Source organism: Mucor velutinosus, assembly GCF_035048745.1.
Source record: "Mucor velutinosus strain NIH1002 chromosome Unknown tig00001572, whole genome shotgun sequence".
Classification (NCBI taxonomy): Eukaryota; Fungi; Mucoromycota; class Mucoromycetes; order Mucorales; family Mucoraceae; genus Mucor; species Mucor velutinosus.
The window spans coordinates 337,488-356,710 of record NW_027041898.1 but is presented as its reverse complement, the minus strand read 5'-3'; the positions used below and the strand labels follow the sequence as shown (position 1 = coordinate 356,710).

At 40.6% G+C, this 19,223-nt stretch overlaps 4 protein-coding genes across 4 annotated transcripts; 3 read left to right on the top strand and 1 right to left on the bottom strand.

Moving 5' to 3' along the window:
* Positions 1-337: 337 nt before the first annotated feature.
* MKK1_2 (Protein kinase C signaling pathway involved MAPKK protein) lies at positions 338-979 on the top strand (the record flags this gene model as incomplete). The annotated part of the gene is made up of 1 exon (XM_064832323.1): positions 338-979. One exon carries the CDS (start codon positions 338-340, stop codon positions 977-979), a length of 642 nt encoding a protein of 213 aa, XP_064687878.1.
* Positions 980-4,872: 3,893 nt separating this feature from the next.
* Positions 4,873-5,745, top strand: RIM15_2 (rim15, signal transduction response regulator; the record flags this gene model as incomplete). The annotated part of the gene is made up of 1 exon (XM_064832322.1): positions 4,873-5,745. One exon carries the CDS (start codon positions 4,873-4,875, stop codon positions 5,743-5,745), a length of 873 nt encoding a protein of 290 aa, XP_064687877.1.
* Positions 5,746-6,234: 489 nt separating this feature from the next.
* Positions 6,235-10,230, bottom strand: ATC70_013155 (uncharacterized protein; the record flags this gene model as incomplete). Its single annotated transcript, XM_064832321.1, has 1 exon — positions 6,235-10,230. The coding sequence occupies one exon, from the start codon at positions 10,228-10,230 to the stop codon at positions 6,235-6,237; it is 3,996 nt and encodes a 1,331-aa protein (XP_064687876.1).
* Positions 10,231-12,970: 2,740 nt separating this feature from the next.
* Positions 12,971-18,328, top strand: ATC70_013154 (uncharacterized protein; the record flags this gene model as incomplete). Its single annotated transcript, XM_064832320.1, has 8 exons — positions 12,971-13,141; positions 13,202-13,334; positions 13,413-13,775; positions 13,879-14,078; positions 14,147-15,181; positions 15,244-17,967; positions 18,023-18,181; positions 18,245-18,328. The coding sequence occupies 8 exons, from the start codon at positions 12,971-12,973 to the stop codon at positions 18,326-18,328; spliced, it is 4,869 nt and encodes a 1,622-aa protein (XP_064687875.1).
* Positions 18,329-19,223: the final 895 nt, after the last annotated feature.

Sequence of the window (19,223 nt, the reverse complement as noted above, 5' to 3'; positions counted from 1 at the left end):
ATGCTTTAAGAAGAATTTTGATAGATGTAGAGGGAGAAGTCAAGTTCGGATCAATATAACTCATTGTGATCCTCAATGAATATGCAAGCGTATATCTATAAATTGTCAATAGGCTGCAACCAAATGTAAAAATGATCTGCATTACATCAAAGACAACAGCAGCATTATGTGCCTCTCTCTTTCTCTCACACACACACACACACACACACACACACACTGATAGTTTCTCTTAATGATCATTTTTTAGTTGGATTGACACATATATAAAGGATCCATTAATTTCATGTCAATTCCCTCTTTTTTAATTTTAATCTTAAAAAAAAATACTGATTTTACAATGCATTCTTCTTCAACTGTGTTACCTCCAATTTCTGATTTATTCAACAATAGCAATAGCACGCATAGCATGTCCCGCTCTTCAGTACTTGATATAGCTAATTTACTCTCATCTCCTGCTACTTCAGAGGGCGACTACCACCCTCATCAGTATCACCATGATCACCAACATCATTCTCATGCCACCACGCATCAACGCACTGGTACGAATCATCGTGATTTGAAAGCCAAGCGAAAGAGAGCCTCTCCAAATCAATTAGTAGTTTTAAACCGTGTCTTTAACCAAACTTACTTTCCATCCACCGAGATCCGTATTGCACTTGGCAAGCAATTGGGTATGAGTCCTCGTACTGTGCAAATCTGGTTCCAAAACAAACGCCAAGCGCTTCGTAGTCGTGGAAGACACGATTCACCACCATCTTCATTCTATCTTCCTCCCATCTCACCACCAAGATCACCTTCATCTGAACTTTGCCAGCCCAACTTTTCCTTGCCTCCATTAAGACTAATCCCTCCATATTCACCTCACTACCAGCAACAACAAAACCATCATCAATATCACCAACAACAACAACAGTACTCACCTAGCATGTCATATCCCAGCCCCAATTCCATCGACCATCTTCCTTATCGTGAATACTAAATGATCACAACATACCAACCACCAGCTAATTCAATACATGCCAACTTTTATCTCTCACTCTCTCTCACTCGCTTCCTTGCCCATTCAACTGTGTGTAATTGTCCTTAAATATGTCCATGGCTCCTCTTCTTTACATCTTCTACTTATGCTATCTATTCGTTCTATATATCTGTATATGCCTACGTAATCTCTTTTAAATTATTTGTCTAGTGTTATTGCTTTCTCTTATTTGTGCAAAATCCATCATTATCATCACATCTAACTTAATATACTATAATTCTTGCTGTTCATAATAAAACCCTTCTAATCTACTCCTCAAATGAGCTTGTCAAATGTAAATGCCTGTCTGTAATAATAAGACTCTCAAATGTGTGTGTGTGTGTGTGTGTACAACTAGACAAATCCACACTTGGGTTATTCACTCATGTATTCATACAATTTTTCGGATCACCCATGGACTCGGTTTTGTTATTGTAGAATATGCATCAATGATTTTTTTTTTTTTTTTTTTTTTTTTTTTGCAACTTGCAGGAGGTGATGAAAAAAATAATACGCTCATCCCCCCCCCCTCCCCTTTCGAATGTAAAATGATCTTGTTTACACTAAAAACCAACTTTTTTTTTGCTGCTGCTGCTCTATGTAGAGTCAGCATATGCAAACCAAAAGCCGTCTGTCAGGGTATAGTTCATTTTCCTACAATATGAAAATCCTTAAAAAAAAACTTGTTTATATGACAATAAGAACCTGCTCTCTTTTTGGATCAAACATTAAACTACTCCCATGTATGCGACCTCCACTGTCCTTTTTTCTTTCTCTTCCGCAACATTTGTTCCGTGAGAGATGTACAAAGAAAATGCATGCAAAATGAAGCTCCAACTTGCGGTTGAAAGTGAGAACAGCTTGTTATCCATCAATCCGGGTAAGCATGTGGTCAGTAAAGTACAAGAATAGGTGTAAATAGAGTGTCATTGAAATCAACAAGACGTTGCTATTGTTCGTAATCTCTCAAGACAAATGAAGGTCTTGTAAAGTAACTCAACTTTCGCATGCAAGGGACCCATGGGCCATTGATCGAATTGACTTCATTGAAGCAATATACTGTATAAAAATATAGAGCTCCTCGTTTTTTTCTTTGCGATAATAACACCCCATGTAAATTATTGCAAGCAACTCAATTCTAAATACCATAAATATATAAATATGTACAAATCAAAGGGGACGAAAAAAGGATGAGGTGTTATTTGAATAGAGCGGTATTATGTGTGCCATACTTGAAAGTTGCAGAAATGTTTGAGCCTACTGGACGATATCAAAAGAAACCTAGACCGTCAGTTTGTACACATTCACGTTTTATGATGTGTTTGCAACAAACTTTGTGACGATGGCTGCTTTATCCGAAGTTTGCATACAAAAGCTTTAAATACTTACTTGCCACTGTATATATATCAAAAGTGTACTCACTAAATGCACAGCTAAAGTTTGATTCGAAGCCACTAGATTCTGAAGCCAATTTACTATTGGCAAGATTCATTTCAATCATGTGAATGCTGTTTTGCTTTATGTACTGATCGACTCTATTCCTATGCCCAAAAAAGACACCAACAGCAACATGGATGATTATCTGATACAGATGCGAATATGTGAGCAGCCTATTTTTAATGCGTCTTGCCTCCTCAATTCCAAGCTCTACAAGAAGCATGAATACATACACTTAAAGTAGCCACAGCCATCATAGCAGTGTGGATACTGGAGATTCAAGCTATAGTGTTTTTGTTTTCGCTCTCCTTCTAACCCTATCCCGAAAGAGCATCATCGCTACAGAGCAGACGCTATAGTGATATTTGGACAAATTTAATTTGTAATTTACATACGTCCATTTATATAGTGAATGTGCGACCATAAAATTTCAAGCAAGTATCCGCTATGCAGATGTATAAAGATTGTATGCACAGGTCTTCCAGGGGTAATTATTTTCATTCATATTGACCGATTTTGTTACATTGCTCGGATGCACAAAATGCAAATACATAATTCTGAACGTTTTACGTCTCTCATGCCCCCATAGTACCGGATGACAAGGATGGGATTATGTTTTCAGGCAGAATTGAGATTGCATGTTAAACAACTACTTGTCCGCAAATGGCTCCTACAGCATCTAATCATAGTATATGCTGTTTAACATCAACTATACTCTCATCATTGCATTACTGCTATGAATGATATGTATGCCATAAGATACAGGAGACTTTATATGAAGGAGAGGGGGGGGGAATATAAGGGGAGGTGTTGGGTTGGGTGTTGAGGAATCAAGTGTATGCACCCAAGGGAAAAAAAAAAAAAAAAAAAAAACTTGTTTCCAACATGTCACTCCTATATGTAAACGCTTGCTTTCCTTCTTTGACATGTATACAAATGTCAATTGCTTCTTGTACTGTGGATATTATGTCTCCGGAATAGAAAGGGGATCTAACGGATTTTTTTCTTCCCTCTCAACCAAGGAGAGAGTGGGAGGGCATGAGTGATGGAAAAAAAAAAGAAAAGAAAGCCATCCATTCAAGACAGTTGTGATTGCAATCAAAAAAAGCACCCACCATTCCCGCAAATAGCATCAATTTGCACAAGCTGCTAGGCAGTTGTGTTTAACTAGCATCGGATCTACACATTATTGATCTGATGCCCGTAATGTCACAATAGATCAAAGTCTAGATTGAAATCCAAAGAGAAAATTGGTGTAATTTCATGATTCTGGATGAGTATATGCATCATTGCGCGCACGTAAGCAAATATAGCTTTTGTTTTGTTCATTGTCAATGATGGCGATAATGGCTATATCTCCCTTTCCTCTCCTTCCCCTCCTTGAAACATTAAAATAGGTGCCGATATTTGACATGTATCGATCAACAAAACCTGTATTTTCATTGTATCTTTTTTAAGATAGATTAGCTTTGTTGATGAGTTCATTTGTAAACTGTAGTAATGCAGTTGAGATTGTATCGCGATCTCTCTTCATCAATATTTAACTTGCTTTTTTTTTTAAAAAAAAAATTGGTTAGGCTTCACTGTACAAAGAGATGGTCCCAACAAGAATTGAACATGTAGCAGTAAAGAATGCCTTATAAACCTGTGTCCTTATGTAGACATTCGTCTTTTTTTTTTTTTTTTTTTTTTTTGCATTGAATATACTTGGCAAAATCAAGTGTATATACCACATAGGACCCAAATGCACTTGATGTTCACATTGCCGTGACGTTTAGCTCAAACATCTAAGAAACGCAATGCAAAATGTCAAAGCAATAATCAACATTTGAGCTTAAGAGAAAAATTGCCTATCATAATAGACAGTATATGGGTAAGCCATCTGACAAAAATCCTTGCTTAGCGACCCTCGCTGAGTACGTATATAGAATTTAGTCAAATGTGAATTTTACATCTGAATGGTGCTCATTTTAGAGATGACAGCATCACAAAGGTTATACTAAGCGCATTCTGTACAGTGTGAAACTCTAAGCGTGTATGTATTCTTGTGTTGTATCAGAATTTGTATTAGATCTCAGTATTCATAAGCACGTTGCACGCTGTTGCAACGAAAGGGAAGACGTGCGATTGCCATACCTTTATATCATTTGCTTCCTGTTTGTTTCCGGATCACAGAGTCCATTTTATCTTACAGAAATGTTAAACTCTTTTAGATCACGAGATTAAAAAGAATCGCTTTGCACTCTTTGGATCACAACGTCTAGCATTTGCAAATCGAGGCTGTTAGCAAGTATCACAAACGATTTCGAAGTTTTTTGTATTACGTTGAACATGCTAAGCAAGAGTGAAATGTATAAAATGTCGAACGATTCATTGCTTGATCCAACTCTTTTATCATTCTTCTATTATAACCAAACATGTGGCCATCCATCAGTGCACTAGTAAACGATCATGCAATGGCGTTTGCTCCATTGATATATTGGATTGTATTTGGCGCTGCCATGGTGTACTATTGTATTAAGCACCCTGTGTACCGCAACAGGATCTCTTACATCTGCCTCTTAGCTTCCATCTTTGGTATCATTGCATCTATTCTGTCTATCCTGTCAACAACGTGGGGAGCCAGCATTGAACAGCCCGCCTATTTCGTTTTCCATGGCTTGTACATCACATTTGCTTTCCTGCCATTTATCGTTGCCTTCTATACCCGTGAAAAACAAACAAAACAAAGCAATGCTGGAAAATACACTGCCTATCTAGGGCTATTATGGGCTGCGGCATGTATCTTGGGAGGCCTTGCTACAACCATCATGGCTTCTATTATCGTACATCAAGGCTATTTTGAAAACGAAGGGTTGCTTATAAGACTTTCTGGAGGTCTGTATTTCCTAATACTGATGACTTGGGGCTTTATCGCTGTCATTCTTCTGTTGACCCTGATCTACTTTAAGCGTCTCACTGAAAAACACGCTCGAAGCTCTGCGCTGACTTACGTGCTCCTGAATTTGCTATCGACACTGATACTCACAATCTTGGGATTTGCACCTCTAGAGTTCAGCTTCTTTACTTTAAATGCGCTTGGTTATATGAGCATATTCCTGGTAGACCTTCCTAATACCATTGCCGTCTTTGTTGCTTTCCACATGGGCCACTGCTGGATAGGCGACAACCAACGTCATTTGATCAACAATGATGTTCATAATATCCAAAGCGATCAAGCACATCATGATGGCAACGTTGATGCTAATAATAACGATGGCTCCAAATATGAATTATCAAGCGGCGTATAAGTTATACAGAATAAAGGAGTATGAACTATTGTTAAATTTTCCATACATATAGTTTGGTGGTGAGCCAACCTCACTGGCGTTGTCAGATACAAACATGCCCAACAAAAGCAAAATAAAGCATTTAGACTAAGCTATTGTTCTTTCAAATTTGTGATCCTTATCTAATCAGCATCGCAATCATCATTGTCATCATCAAAAAAAGCATTTGGGTCAGCCAGCAGCAGCACCACCACCAAGAGTAATTCAAACTCAGATTAGTTTTTGTATTGTTCAGGAATAAAGGGACCACTATAATATGTAGGAAGAAGAAAGACTGACGTTTATTGATGTGGATGCTTGGATCTTTATACCATTGATATGGTGTTACACGACATCCCACCGCTGTGATAAGATATAGAATTTAAATAAGGACTATGATATAAATGTATGAATGAAAATCGCGTTAAAAAACCTAATATAGGAAAAAGCTTGATGATAGGTAGAAGTTGATCAGTGAGATGGTTTCAGAAAAGACACATGGGTGTTTTTGTGTTTTTGACCTGTGGCATCATTGATTACATCGTATCTTGTGGTGGACAGGACCTTCTGTATTGTGCAAGGACCTATCCAATCTACTTGTAGTTTTCTTGGATTGTTGCGAGTGGAAATACGATTGTTGAAAATGTATACTTTGTCATTGATTTCAAATTGTGGTGTTAGTTTTTGATTATCATATATTTTCTCCAAATGTTTGTGTACATGTTCAAATGTAACTTGAAGCTTGATTTGTAACTGTTTCGCGAAGTGTGATTCCGGGGTGTCTTGTTCATTGTATGAATCCGGTAATTTCTCTGGTATTATCGTTGATAATGGTGTGCGTGCTGTGCGCCCGTGGACCAACTCAAATGGGGACGTCTTGATAGAATGGTGATACATATTGTTGTATACAAATCGAATTATCCTCAAGTTGCTGCTCCATCTTGTAGAAATCTGGTTGATATCCGTGTATGATAAAATCATTGTTCGTAGTGTTTTCATGAATCGTTCCACTATCCCGTTGGATGATGGATGATACGGCGGTGTGTATACGATGTTGATGTCTACATATCTTGCTACTTGCTGGGTGAATTGTGATCCAAGGCTGTTTCCGTTATCACACATGATCTCGTTGGGAACGCCATGTCGCAATATAAACTGAGTGTACATGATGGAAGCCAATTCTTGAGATGCTGTAGACCTGGTAGGATATAGTTCTACGTATTTTGTGAATGTGTCTATAACCACCAACACGTATTGATGTCCCGCGCTTGACGTTGGCAGAGGACCAAAGTAGTCGATTGCGACCTTGATGAACGGAGCTGTTCCATGGGTAGTGGTCATATTATGCTTAGTAGCAACATGTCCCTTGATTCTTTGACAAATTTGACACTTCTGAATATAGGCATTGATATCATGAGTCATGTTGGTCCAGTACAAGTGCGCTTTTACCAAGGAAGCCTTGGTCTTGGCGATACCGCCATGTCCTGCAAACTTGGAGTCATGATGTTTGCTGATCAGATTCGCTACCAGATGGCTAGGTACCATTATGTACATGTCTGTGGCTATGGTCTTGTGCTGTTTGTTTTCTACCTTGTATATTATGCCATCGACGACTTTATGCTTGGAGTACTTGACATTCGTGTTGTTAAAGTATGGTCGTAACATGGGATCCAGTCTTTGTTCCTTGGCCCAATCGATGTCCGGATGATGAGAGGCAATTGCATGAATCGCAGCACGAGATAGTGTATCCGCAGCATGGTTCACCTTTCCAGGTATGTATATAACCTTGAAATCATAAGCCTGTAGAAAGAGGCACCATCGCCAAAGTCTGGGTTGTTTGTCCGCATCGGTATTAAGAAGCCACTGGAGGGATGAATGGTCAGTGAATACGGTAAATTGGTTGCATTCAAGATACATTCTAAATTTCTTAACCCCAAAGATGATGGCTAAAGCTTCCAATTCACGGATGGAGTAGTTTTTTTCAAACTTGGTGACACTGCGGGATGCGAAGGAGAGAGGGTAAGGTGTGTCATCGTACCGTTGGCAGAGTATGACAGCAATGCCTGCTGAGGTGGCAGCATCGCAATGAAGCTCGAATGGAAGTTTGAAATTGGGTTGTTTCAAGTAAGGTAATGCAGCGAGAGACCTTTTGAGTTCTTGAAACGCGTGCTCCTGTTCGGATTCCCAAGCGAATGGTACATCTTTGATCTTCAAGCGTCGAATTGGTTCCACCATTACTTGATACTTGGATATAAACTTGGAATACACTCCTGCCATGCCGAGTAACCTTTCAACCTCTTTTATATTTGTGGGAGCCCGTAGATTAGTGATAGGTGTAACTTTATCCATGTCAGCATGGACACCCTGATCAGAGACAATGAAACCTAAGAAATTGATTTGATTTAGCCCAAATTGGCACTTTTCAATGTTGATGGTCAAATTGGCTTCCCTCAGTCTCGTTAGGAGTTTGCGTAACTGGAGCACATGATTGTCAAAGGTATCAGAGAACAGTATGGTGTCGTCTTGATAAGCGATAGCAGTTCTGTATCTCATGTCCCCGAGTACCTGATCCATTAATAATTGAAAGTGTGCTGGGGCATTTTTCATCCCCATGGCCATCGTGTTAAAAACATATGTAGAGTTAGGTGTTACCAGGGCACTCTTGGGCTTGTCAGCAGCAGCAATGGGAATTTGAAAATAGCCTGACAGGAGATCTATTTTTGAAAAATATTTTGCGTTGCCCAGAGACTGCAGTGCATGATGGAGGTTGATAAACGGATACTTGATAGTCTTTGTGATCGCATTTAGTTTGACGTAGTTTCCGCATATGCGAAGAGAGCCGTTTGGCTTAGGGACCGCTGTTACTGGGAAGCCCCAATCCGTGAAGTTGACTTTGCTGACAATTCCATTGCGTTCCAGTTCAGAGAGCTTGGCGTCGATCTTCGATTGTATGTCAGGATGGTAATGTCTTGGTCGAATGTAAATGGGAGGATGGTCTCCCGTGTCGATGGTGAATTCCATTTTGGTAGTAACTGAGGGCTTGTCCGAGTCTTTGCGTAATAATTCTTTGAACTCTTGTAATACATCTTGTATCCGAGCGTCTTGGGAATCGGTTAATTGGATGTTACAACGCCTCGTAGCCGTGGTCTCGTAATGTAAGTTTATAAGATGATTGTCAGTTTGTAGTGTGAACATTTTGAGTTTAGTATTCATATTGACCTGAAATCTGCACATGAAATCCCAGCCGATGATAGCCTGACGAGCCAAACCGCGTATAACATGAAATTTCGTTTCGTAACCAAAAAGATTCAATTTAGTAATACCCATCGTTTGTGCTGTACGATTGTTCACGTCTGTGTAACTGATGATCTGATTGTTGTCTATTGTCAACTGCAGTGTAACGCATGTGTCATAATCCATGGCAGTGATAGCAGAACCTGTGTCCCATAATGCATGAATAGTGTGATCTCCAATGACGATTTTAGTTGTGGGAGTGAAACTGTCATGTTGAGTGGTTCGAATAGCATGCATGGAAGTAGCACGAATGTGATTAAGAGGAACCGGGGACCCCAATTCCATTAATCCTGAGTCATCCTCTGGGTGTTCAATAGTGTCTGTCTGATGCACAGAGGATGCCTGTGTGGGACATTCGTAATTTCGATGTTCGCCGAAGCAGTGACCGCAGACAGGATGTCCTTGTTTGTTGTATAATCGAGGTACAGGATCCGGAGGAAATCGTGAACGAGGTTTGGAATTGAATGACTTTTTGCTATTTCTGAATGGTCTTTTAGTACTTTTGTCTTTGTACGAGTTTGAGCTATTAACATAATCAACTTCCATTGGGTCATCCATCGTGGATTGAGTGTGGGATCCCGAAAAGTGTGCTTGTTCATCAGTATTATCATTGAGCCTAGCCTTGTGTTCAAAATCGATGGCCTTCGTGATAACTTCTTGCACCGTTGTGACCTTAGCGAGTTCTACATACGCTGTTAATGTAGCACGTAATCCTCTGTCGTGTAGCGATTGAGTAAATAAAGATATTTGATGAGCATCCGAGATATGATTATCCGGCAGCAGACTTAGCAAATGTTTCCATTTAGCACTATGTAGTTTGATGGACTCCTGCTTGGGTTGTTGACATCGCTTCAAATTGGACTTGAACTCTCGATATTCCTCGTCGGCAGGACGACCAAATTGTAACAGCATTTGTTCAGTTACGTTGGCCCAGTTTTGTCTGACTGAGGAAGGTAAGGTAGGTAACCAGTTTTTGATGACGGGAGGCATGAAGCGACCTAGTTGGACGGTACAGATATCCATGTTTTCAATGCCTACGAAATTTGCCTGTAATTCAAATTCTTTGATGTAGGTACGTAAGCTAGAATGCAATTCATACCGTGGCATGTCAATAGACTTGACCTTTTCAAGGTTCATGTATTGGATGAACTCCTTGGTGTTGGAATCGGCCATGTTAACGGACTGTGGGGTGGTGTGATAAGATGATGTGATAGACGAGGTACTGTTTGTTGTGGTGTAAACCTTTCGAAGGGATGCGATAAATTTTACTTGCTGCGTGAAGTAGTTTTTTGGTTCTGTTGTTCGGGCCTGTTTGCGAGTAGGTGATTGCAGCTGTGTGCTGGAGCGATGTTTTGTGATCTTGCGATATGTGTGATCTTGCGATATGTGTGATTTGGTGTAGTCGAGTGTGAGCCTTTGATATATCTAGTGGTTTCCGGGTTCGAGAATTCAGTTAGGGAGCCTCACCATGTATTGTTCAGGAATAAAGGGACCACTATAATATGTAGGAAGAAGAAAGACTGACGTTTATTGATGTGGATGCTTGGATCTTTATACCATTGATATGGTGTTACACGACATTTTTATTTTCAAGATTGGACAGATTTTGTCTTTTTTTGACTTCTTTAATCTATTTTATGAGATTCGACTATATAAATTGCGATGATCATCCGGTACGCCCTTAAGCTTTCTAAGAGTGCTTTTCAAAACGCATCCAATGGTACCAAGTAAGATAGATGTTTTGAATAAACTTATTGAGCAATTTACAAAAATATGAAATGATGCTTTTGGCCAAAATGCCGAGATTTTACATATAGAAGCTTTACAAAAGCGGTTTCAGGAGTTACTTTGGAACAAGAGGAACATTTTGATCTAATATGAACCATAGTAAAAGTCTTTGCTTTCAAGGTGAAAAACGCGATCGTTGGATTTTCGGAAAAAAACCATAAGGGATACCTCATGCTTTTTGGTCGATTTTTGGCCATTTTCTTTGGGTCCCCAAAAAGTTGACCAAACGCGTCAGAAAGTTACTGCAACTTGAGTACAATTGTTTGGCGTCATTCTGGCAACCCAAACGGGCTTTTAGCGCGAGAAATTACTGCTCAAGTGCCCTCAACTTTGGTTATGTCTTGCATAATTTTGAGCAGTAAGAGGTGAACCAAGTATACTGTCTGCCCCAACACGAGCTATTTTCATTGACACAGATATCAAGCATCGTAGAAGTGCCAAATCCACAGTCGCAGGGAATTTTCACATGACAATAATTGTTGGAAAGAGTAAATATCAATAGGATGAACATCTTTATGAGTGTAAGGAGCAATGAATGCATCCACACCTCTTCTCCATTGGCCAGACCGAAGGCTGGTACTAGATGTGATTACAAAATCTTGTTTCAAGATAATGGAACAGCATTGCTTTTGTTTGTACAGATAGATGGAATAAGAACTGTGATGGATTGCAACGCATGCTGGCCTAGATAAAAACTTGATTGACATCAATGCAGTCCTGCTACAACAAGATGAAAGCAAGCATGTGACAACATATGGCGTAAGACACTTGTGTATATCAGTTTACATGATCAAACACTGAATGAAACCCCCTTTTTTTCTTCGCCACAATCAAATACGTGAAAAAAAAAGATAGGTCAGTATACATACATGACTTTACGGCGTCTTGGAGAGTTTTAACATCGGTTTTCACATTGAAGCAATGTCCAACCATAGCATGCCAGATCCTACATTGGAGGAACAAGCTTCTCTGATTGCTTGTTTTAAAAAAGTGAATCAAGAACTCAAGGAGAGCCATCCCATCTTGCTCAGTTTGGTGCTCCAGCTGTCTCAAGTTTGTTCAATAGCTGTTGCTCAATGTAATAAAGGGCAGCTCAGGGGAAAGCACAACAATAGCGCAGAGCAACACCTCCAGAATGCAAAGAGATTGAATCATACATTGTATGCGAAAATAGCTCGTCTATCAGATTTGGCTCTTATTGAGAGAGACACTATGGCTCTCTATCAAGATTCACACGACCTACCTATGCTTTCCAGAGGCCAAGAAGAGCTTGCTGCATTATTGGACCAGATCTTTGCTTTCTCCAAGTATCTGGACATGTCATGCGCTACCCTTCTTGACCTCATTTATGCGCCTCCTTTTTCCTCTTTCAATAAACTTGAATCCAAGCTCTAATGGAAAAGGTAAAAAAATCAATGGCTATTATATCAGGTAGGAAAGAGTATAAGAGCGTTTGCATAAGGGGTTGGCAATTCTCATCATTGTGGATAGATTACAACATCATTGAGATCGAGTCAACAAGCCAATATCAAATCAAAAAAGTCAAAGTGAACAGCCTACTCAAATCTTGCATGGTCATCAATAGCTGTCTAGCATTTGCTAAATAAAGTACACCAATATCACAATGCTTACTCCATGGAGATTGTCTATCAAACACTGCCCGTTTGGCTAGGACTTGCCTTGACGAACAGATGTCGTTGGCTTTCATTTAAGCTTTTTTTTAAGCCATCTCTGTTGAAGTGTGATGAAAAGATGGACGACTTTTCAGGCCATTTCTTAGCACACCCTTCTACCGCACCTGATCCAGTATACTTGTGCTTGGGGTTTCTCAGCAGATCAACATCTACTATATTACCATCACCATCACTTGTTGGATTCAGATTAAAACTCATTAAATTGTGGTATATCCCCTTTATTTGAAGTTGCCTAATCCGTCTCAGTTTCGGAACACTCTTTATTTGTTACACACATCTATAAAGGTTTTTGTATTTATTTGTGAGAGAGCTCATACTACTCGGCTTTCTTCTTTTTTTTCTTCTTCTTTAACTCTATTTTATATATATATATATATACCAACGTCAACCAACGGATCCAATATATATATATATATATATAAATTGTAAATATGGATAGTCTATCTTCAGGAGTGGCACAAGCTGTTCAAGTATATACAAAAGGCACAAAAGCCTGGTTTGAAGACGAAGACGAGGCTTGGGTGTCAGCCTCCGTGCTATCAAAAGAAGAATCAGGCACGGGTGTCAAGATTGTATTTCAAGACGATAAAGATGAAGGAAGAGTAAGTTTATTCAAGGCATCGTTGAGATCCAAGATGCCAACCTTTTTCTATTCTTTCTAGGAGCATGTCTTTGAGTGCACCTATGCTCTACTCGAGAAACAAAAAGGTGCCAATTTACCGCCACTTCGTAATCCACCGAGATTAGAGAACACAGAGGATTTGACCAACCTCAGTTATTTAAATGAACCTTCAGGTAAGCAAACGAGTCAACGCATCCAGGTACAAGAGTACTGAAACGCTGTACCTTTTTTTTTCTCTCTTTTTTTGCTAGTTTTAAATACAATTAGAACACGTTATTTTCAACGTAATATTTACACCTACTCTGGCATTGTTTTGATCGCAGCGAATCCATTTGCCAGCGTACCATTGTATGAACCTGATATCATTCAACAATACTCAGGCAGAAGACGTGGTGAACTAGAGCCTCACTTGTTTGCCATTGCAGAAGATGCTTATAGATGCATGGTCAGAGAGAAATCAAATCAAACGGTGGTTGTATCTGGTGAAAGTGGTGCAGGTAAAACTGTATCTGCTACTCACATCATGCGTTATTTCGCTACGGCTGATGATCAAGAATCCGGAAAAATCAAGGATGTTGCTCAAGGAATGACAGAAGTAGAAGAACAAATTATGGGTAAGGTCTCACACACACACACACACACACACACACACACAAAAGCTAAGCCCTAGCCTTATTACCGTAACCGTGTCGTCCTACTAACCAAGCATTTCCTTAGCCACAAATCCTATTATGGAGGCATTTGGTAATGCTAAAACAACGAGAAACAACAACAGTTCGAGATTTGGTAAATACATTGAAATCCAGTTTGATAATCGATGCAATATTGTGGGCGCCAAAATCAGAACCTACCTGTTGGAGAGATCAAGATTGATTTTCCAACCAGAGTCTGAAAGAAATTACCACATTTTCTATCAGGTAAACGTTTTACAGACATTGACTACATGTTTGACTCTTTCCTAACGCTTTGAAAAAAAAAAAAAAAGCTCTGTACGGGCGCTCCTATCAATGAACGCAAAAATTTGGAATTGGGCGATTGGAACAAATTTCACTATCTCAACCAAAGTGGCGTTGGATCTATTCCTGGTGTAGACGATGCTGCTGAATTCGAGCTGACACAAAAATCCCTGTCTTTGGTTGGTATCTCTGTGGAAGCACAATGGCAAATCTTCAAGCTCTTGGCTGCCTTGCTTCACATTGGTAACATTGAAATTGCCGGGCGACAAGATGCCACCTTGGCAGAAGATCAGCCTGCCTTGATCACTGCTACTAAATTACTGGGCATCAAGACATCTGAATTCAAGAAATGGTTGGTCAAGAAGCAAATCATCACTCGCAACGAAAAGATTGTCAAGAACCTGAACCCCACACAAGCAACTGTTGTCAGAGATTCCGTGGCCAAATACATTTACGCTAGTTTGTTTGACTGGTTGGTCAAGGTAGTGAATGACAGTCTATCATGTCAAGAAGAAGGGCTGGTGCGTACCTTTATTGGTGTGCTGGATATCTACGGTTTCGAGCATTTCAAAAAGAACTCGTTTGAACAGTTTTGTATCAATTACGCCAACGAAAAGTTACAGCAACAGTTCAACCAGCATGTCTTCAAGTTGGAACAAGAAGAATACGTCAAGGAAAAGATTGATTGGAAGTTTATTGATTTCAGCGATAATCAAAAGTGTATTGAGGTCATTGAATCCAAGTTGGGTATCTTGTCCTTATTGGATGAGGAATCAAGAATGCCCTCCGGTACAGATCAGGGCTTTATCAACAAGCTGTATTCCAGTTTTGCGGATCCCAAGTACAAGGGTTACTTCAAGAAGCCTCGTTTCTCCAACAGCGCCTTTACCGTGGTTCATTATGCGCATGAAGTGGAGTACGATGCGGAGGGCTTTATTGACAAGAACAAGGATACAGTGCCTGATGAACTCTTGACCTTGCTACAAAATGCTGAGTCGACCTTTTTGGTGGACATGCTTCAAACAGCCACTGCTGCTGCTTCTGCTGCCAGTCAAGAAGCCAAGGTAAATATTGCAGTGTAGATGATGGTTTAGCACATTCAATTAACCAACATACATTCCTACAGCCTACGCCTGTCAAGAAGGTGGGTATGGCCATTGCCAAGAAGCCGACACTTGGTTCTATCTTTAAGCTCTCATTGATCAGTCTGATGGACACCATCAGCAAAACCAACGTGCACTACATTCGTTGTATCAAACCAAACGAAGCCAAGGTAGCATGGGGGTTTGAGCCCAACATGGTCTTGTCGCAGCTGCGTGCTTGTGGTGTGTTGGAAACCATTCGTATCAGTTGTGCTGGTTACCCTTCGCGATGGACATTTGAGGACTTTGCAGAGAGATTCTACGCGCTTGTCAACTCACAATACTGGGATCCTAATCTGTCGCCCGACATCAACAAGCTGTGTCATGTCATTCTGGACAAGTACATCAAGGACGCTGACAAGTACCAGATCGGTTTAACCAAGATCTTTTTCCGTGCGGGTCAGTTAGCCTACCTTGAAAAGTGCAGACGTGAGCGTTGGGATGAATGCACCATCTTGTTGCAAAAGAACATGCGTCGTTTCATTGTGCGTATTGGCTACCTTCGTAAACTGGACCTGATCTCTCGCTTGCAAAGAGTGGCTCGACAAAAGATGGGTGTCAGAAAGCTGGAATTGGCGCGTCAAGAAATCGCTGCCATCAAGATTCAAACAGAGTGGCGTCGCTACATTCAACGCAAACGCTACTTGAAGCAACGTGCCTTTGTCATCCACTTGCAAGCTGCTTGTCGATCGCATCTCACACGCAAGACCTTTGCTCACATCAGAGAGCATTTTGCTGCCATCAAGATCCAAAGTTTGGTACGTGGATGGCGTGTGCGAAAGGAGTTTTTGGCCAAGCGTCAAATCGCCATCCAAATTCAAACCTGCATTCGTCGTCGCTTGGCTCGCAAGGCGCTTTTGGCTCTCAAACAAGATGCTCGCTCTGCCAACCATTTCAAGGAAGTCTCTTACAAGTTGGAAAGCAAGGTGGTTGAGCTCACACAAAGTGTCACTCAGTACAAGGATGAAAAGGATCAATTACGCCTCAAGGCAAACGCTCTCGAAATGCAAGTCAAGGATTGGAGCGAAAAGTATGAAAAGTTGGGCGAAAAGGCACGATCTCTGGAGCAGTCTGCTGATACCTCTGAACTGGAGCGTCAACTGGAGAGCTTGCAGGTGGAGCGTAACGGTATCCAAAACGACTATAGAAACTCCTTGGAACGCATCAAAAAGCAAGACATGGAGATCACTCGTTTAAATGAAGAACTACAGCGTCATAAGGACGAAATTACCAAGCTAAAGCAAGCACACAATCAGCAACAACTGAGATCTCCCGTCAGTCCTAGCAGTGCCTCCCCTTTTGCTTCTGCTGGTGATGAAGATGTGGCTGAACTCAAGAGCCAAATTGTTGCTTTGAAAGCACAGTTGTCTCAATCGCTCAAAAACCATCCCAAGCGTCAAGCCTCTATCAATGCTTACCGTACCTTATCTCCTCAACGCAGTAGTGACCGACGTGGCATGTCGCCTGACTATAACCGTGGCCGTTCGCCCAGTGCTGATCCTCGTAACCGATCTCCCAGTTCATTGGCTGTGCGTCGTAACAGTATAGGTGATAGAAGAACCGAACCCCATAGTAACAACAACTTGACCCACACTGGCAGTGCCGTTGCTGGTGCTGGTGCCGCCAAGATGATCTATGCTGAACCTGAGCAAATGATACCCAAACAAATTGGCCAACGCGGTAGCCTGGATGCAGACAAGATTGGCAACCCAGAAGAAGCCATCAATGCTTTGTTGCAAGACAGCGAATTGTTAGAAGAAGAGATCATTGAGGGACTGATTCAAACACTCAAGATTGTGCCCCCCGAATTACAGAAACTGCCTGCCCGTGAAGAAGTCGTGTTCCCCGTGCATATCATTGGTAAAGTCGTAACACAAATGTGGCGTTTGGGATATCTGGTGGAATCCGAGCGCTTGCTGTTTAGAGCCATGGATACCATTCAAAAGGACTGCCTGTCCTTTACGGGTGAAGATACCATTGTACCTTGTTCTTACTGGTTATCCAACACACACGAGTTGTTGTCATTGGTGTATTCTGTGGAGCAAGAATTGGAGAGAGAAATGCACTACAACTCGATCCATGGCCGTCGTGCTGTTGGATGGCATGATTTTGAGAAACTGGTGTCTACCATGAAGTTTGAACTGCAATGCTTGGAAGACAACATTTATCACCACTGGCTGTCTGAGCTCAAGAAGAAGCTCAACAAGATGGCGATTCCTGCTGTCATTGAGAACCAGTCTTTACCTGGCTTCATTGCTAGTGACTCGAACCGATTCTTTGGCAAGATCTTGTCCAGCAACAACCAGCCAGCCTTTTCCATGGACGATCTCCTCAACTACTTGAACAGAATCTATCGCACCATGAAGTCCTACTACGTGGAACCCTATGTCATTGAACAGGTGTTGACAGAGCTGCTCAAGTTGATTGGTATCACCACATTCAATGACCTGGTCATGAGACGCAATTTCAATTCGTGGAAGCGAGCCATGCAGATTCAATACAACATTACGCGTCTGGAGGAATGGTGTAAAGCCCATGATGTGTCAGAAGCCACAAACCAATTGGAGCATTTGATGCAAGCGACAAAACTGTTGCAGCTCAAGAAGGCTACGCTGGAGGATATCAAGATTATCTATGATGTGTGTTGGTTCCTTGCTCCTACTCAGGTGCAAAAGTTGATTCAAAACTACTGTGTTGCAGATTATGAGGTTGGTATAGATCTGGAGGAGATATTGTATTGTAGTATTCACGTTGTATGTACAGGATCCCATCAGCAATGAAATCTTGAGAGCTGTTGCTTCTCGTGTTAGTAGCAGTGATACAGGCGATATCTTGTTGTTGGATAATGTGTCTATCGAAGACAGTGATTACGATCAACCAGAGCCACACAACGTGGTAGCCAGCTCTTATATTCCCAGTTATGTAAGTGTGCAGTAGGTGCGTTTTGAGCCCATGAATTAAGCAAGCTGTGTTTTCTTTCTCTAGTTAAACTTGCAACATGTCCAAAAGCTGATTGCCTTGGTGACTTTGAATGAAAAGCATAGACCTCAACGCATGGATTCCATGTAGTTATATGAGCCGTATGTAATTTTACTATTATGAACCACATCCCAACAAAATATCTTTAAAAAAAAGCCTTTATTTAACAACTATATATATATATATATATATACTTACATATGTTTCTATCTTGATATTTTAATCCAATACACCTATACTTCAATAAACTACTATTTGCTATGTGAATGCCGACCATCTTCCTCAAACATCTCTTGGTCATTTCTCAGCAAGGCCCCTCGGGATGCTTCATACTGTAGAACCCATCAGTGATAGTGACAATAAACGACCCAAATCATTACTGTGACAACTGTGATCGAAGGATGAAGACCACAAGGATGTTGACGCAGCATATAAAGCAGCTTCACGAGATCAAGTTACCAAAGAGAAGAATGAAGAACCGTGGAGCCACGATTGATCCAAATGTCTCATTGGTGTTGTGCAAAATGTGAAAAACTATTACTCAAAACAAGTCTTCCAAAGATTGCAAGAAAAATGTTTAGTCGTACATTATCTCATCTTGTGAGACAAAGAAAGCTTCCAGTGCTGTTGTTTACATGTAGATACTTCTTTTTATTTATTTACTTATCTAGATGAAAGCTTTACGAGAATACTCACAATATAAATACATGATATGCTTTCGTAAGTCAGCTTTATCAACTATAAACTTATATCGCGATCTAACGTCTGGCAGGCGTTAATCTTGATGGAAGTATTAGACTATTTGGCAGCCCCACTAGTGTGTCGAAGTTGGAAACCTGGTCAAACGTATTGTCTAGCTCAATATCTTCGATTTGTTTACGCTTTCTGACTTGGCATCTATTAGGTGGAGCTCGACAATACGGCCGGCGAAGATTGTGGATTATTTGTTGAGAATATCTTTTCCAAATATTTCGAATTACACTCA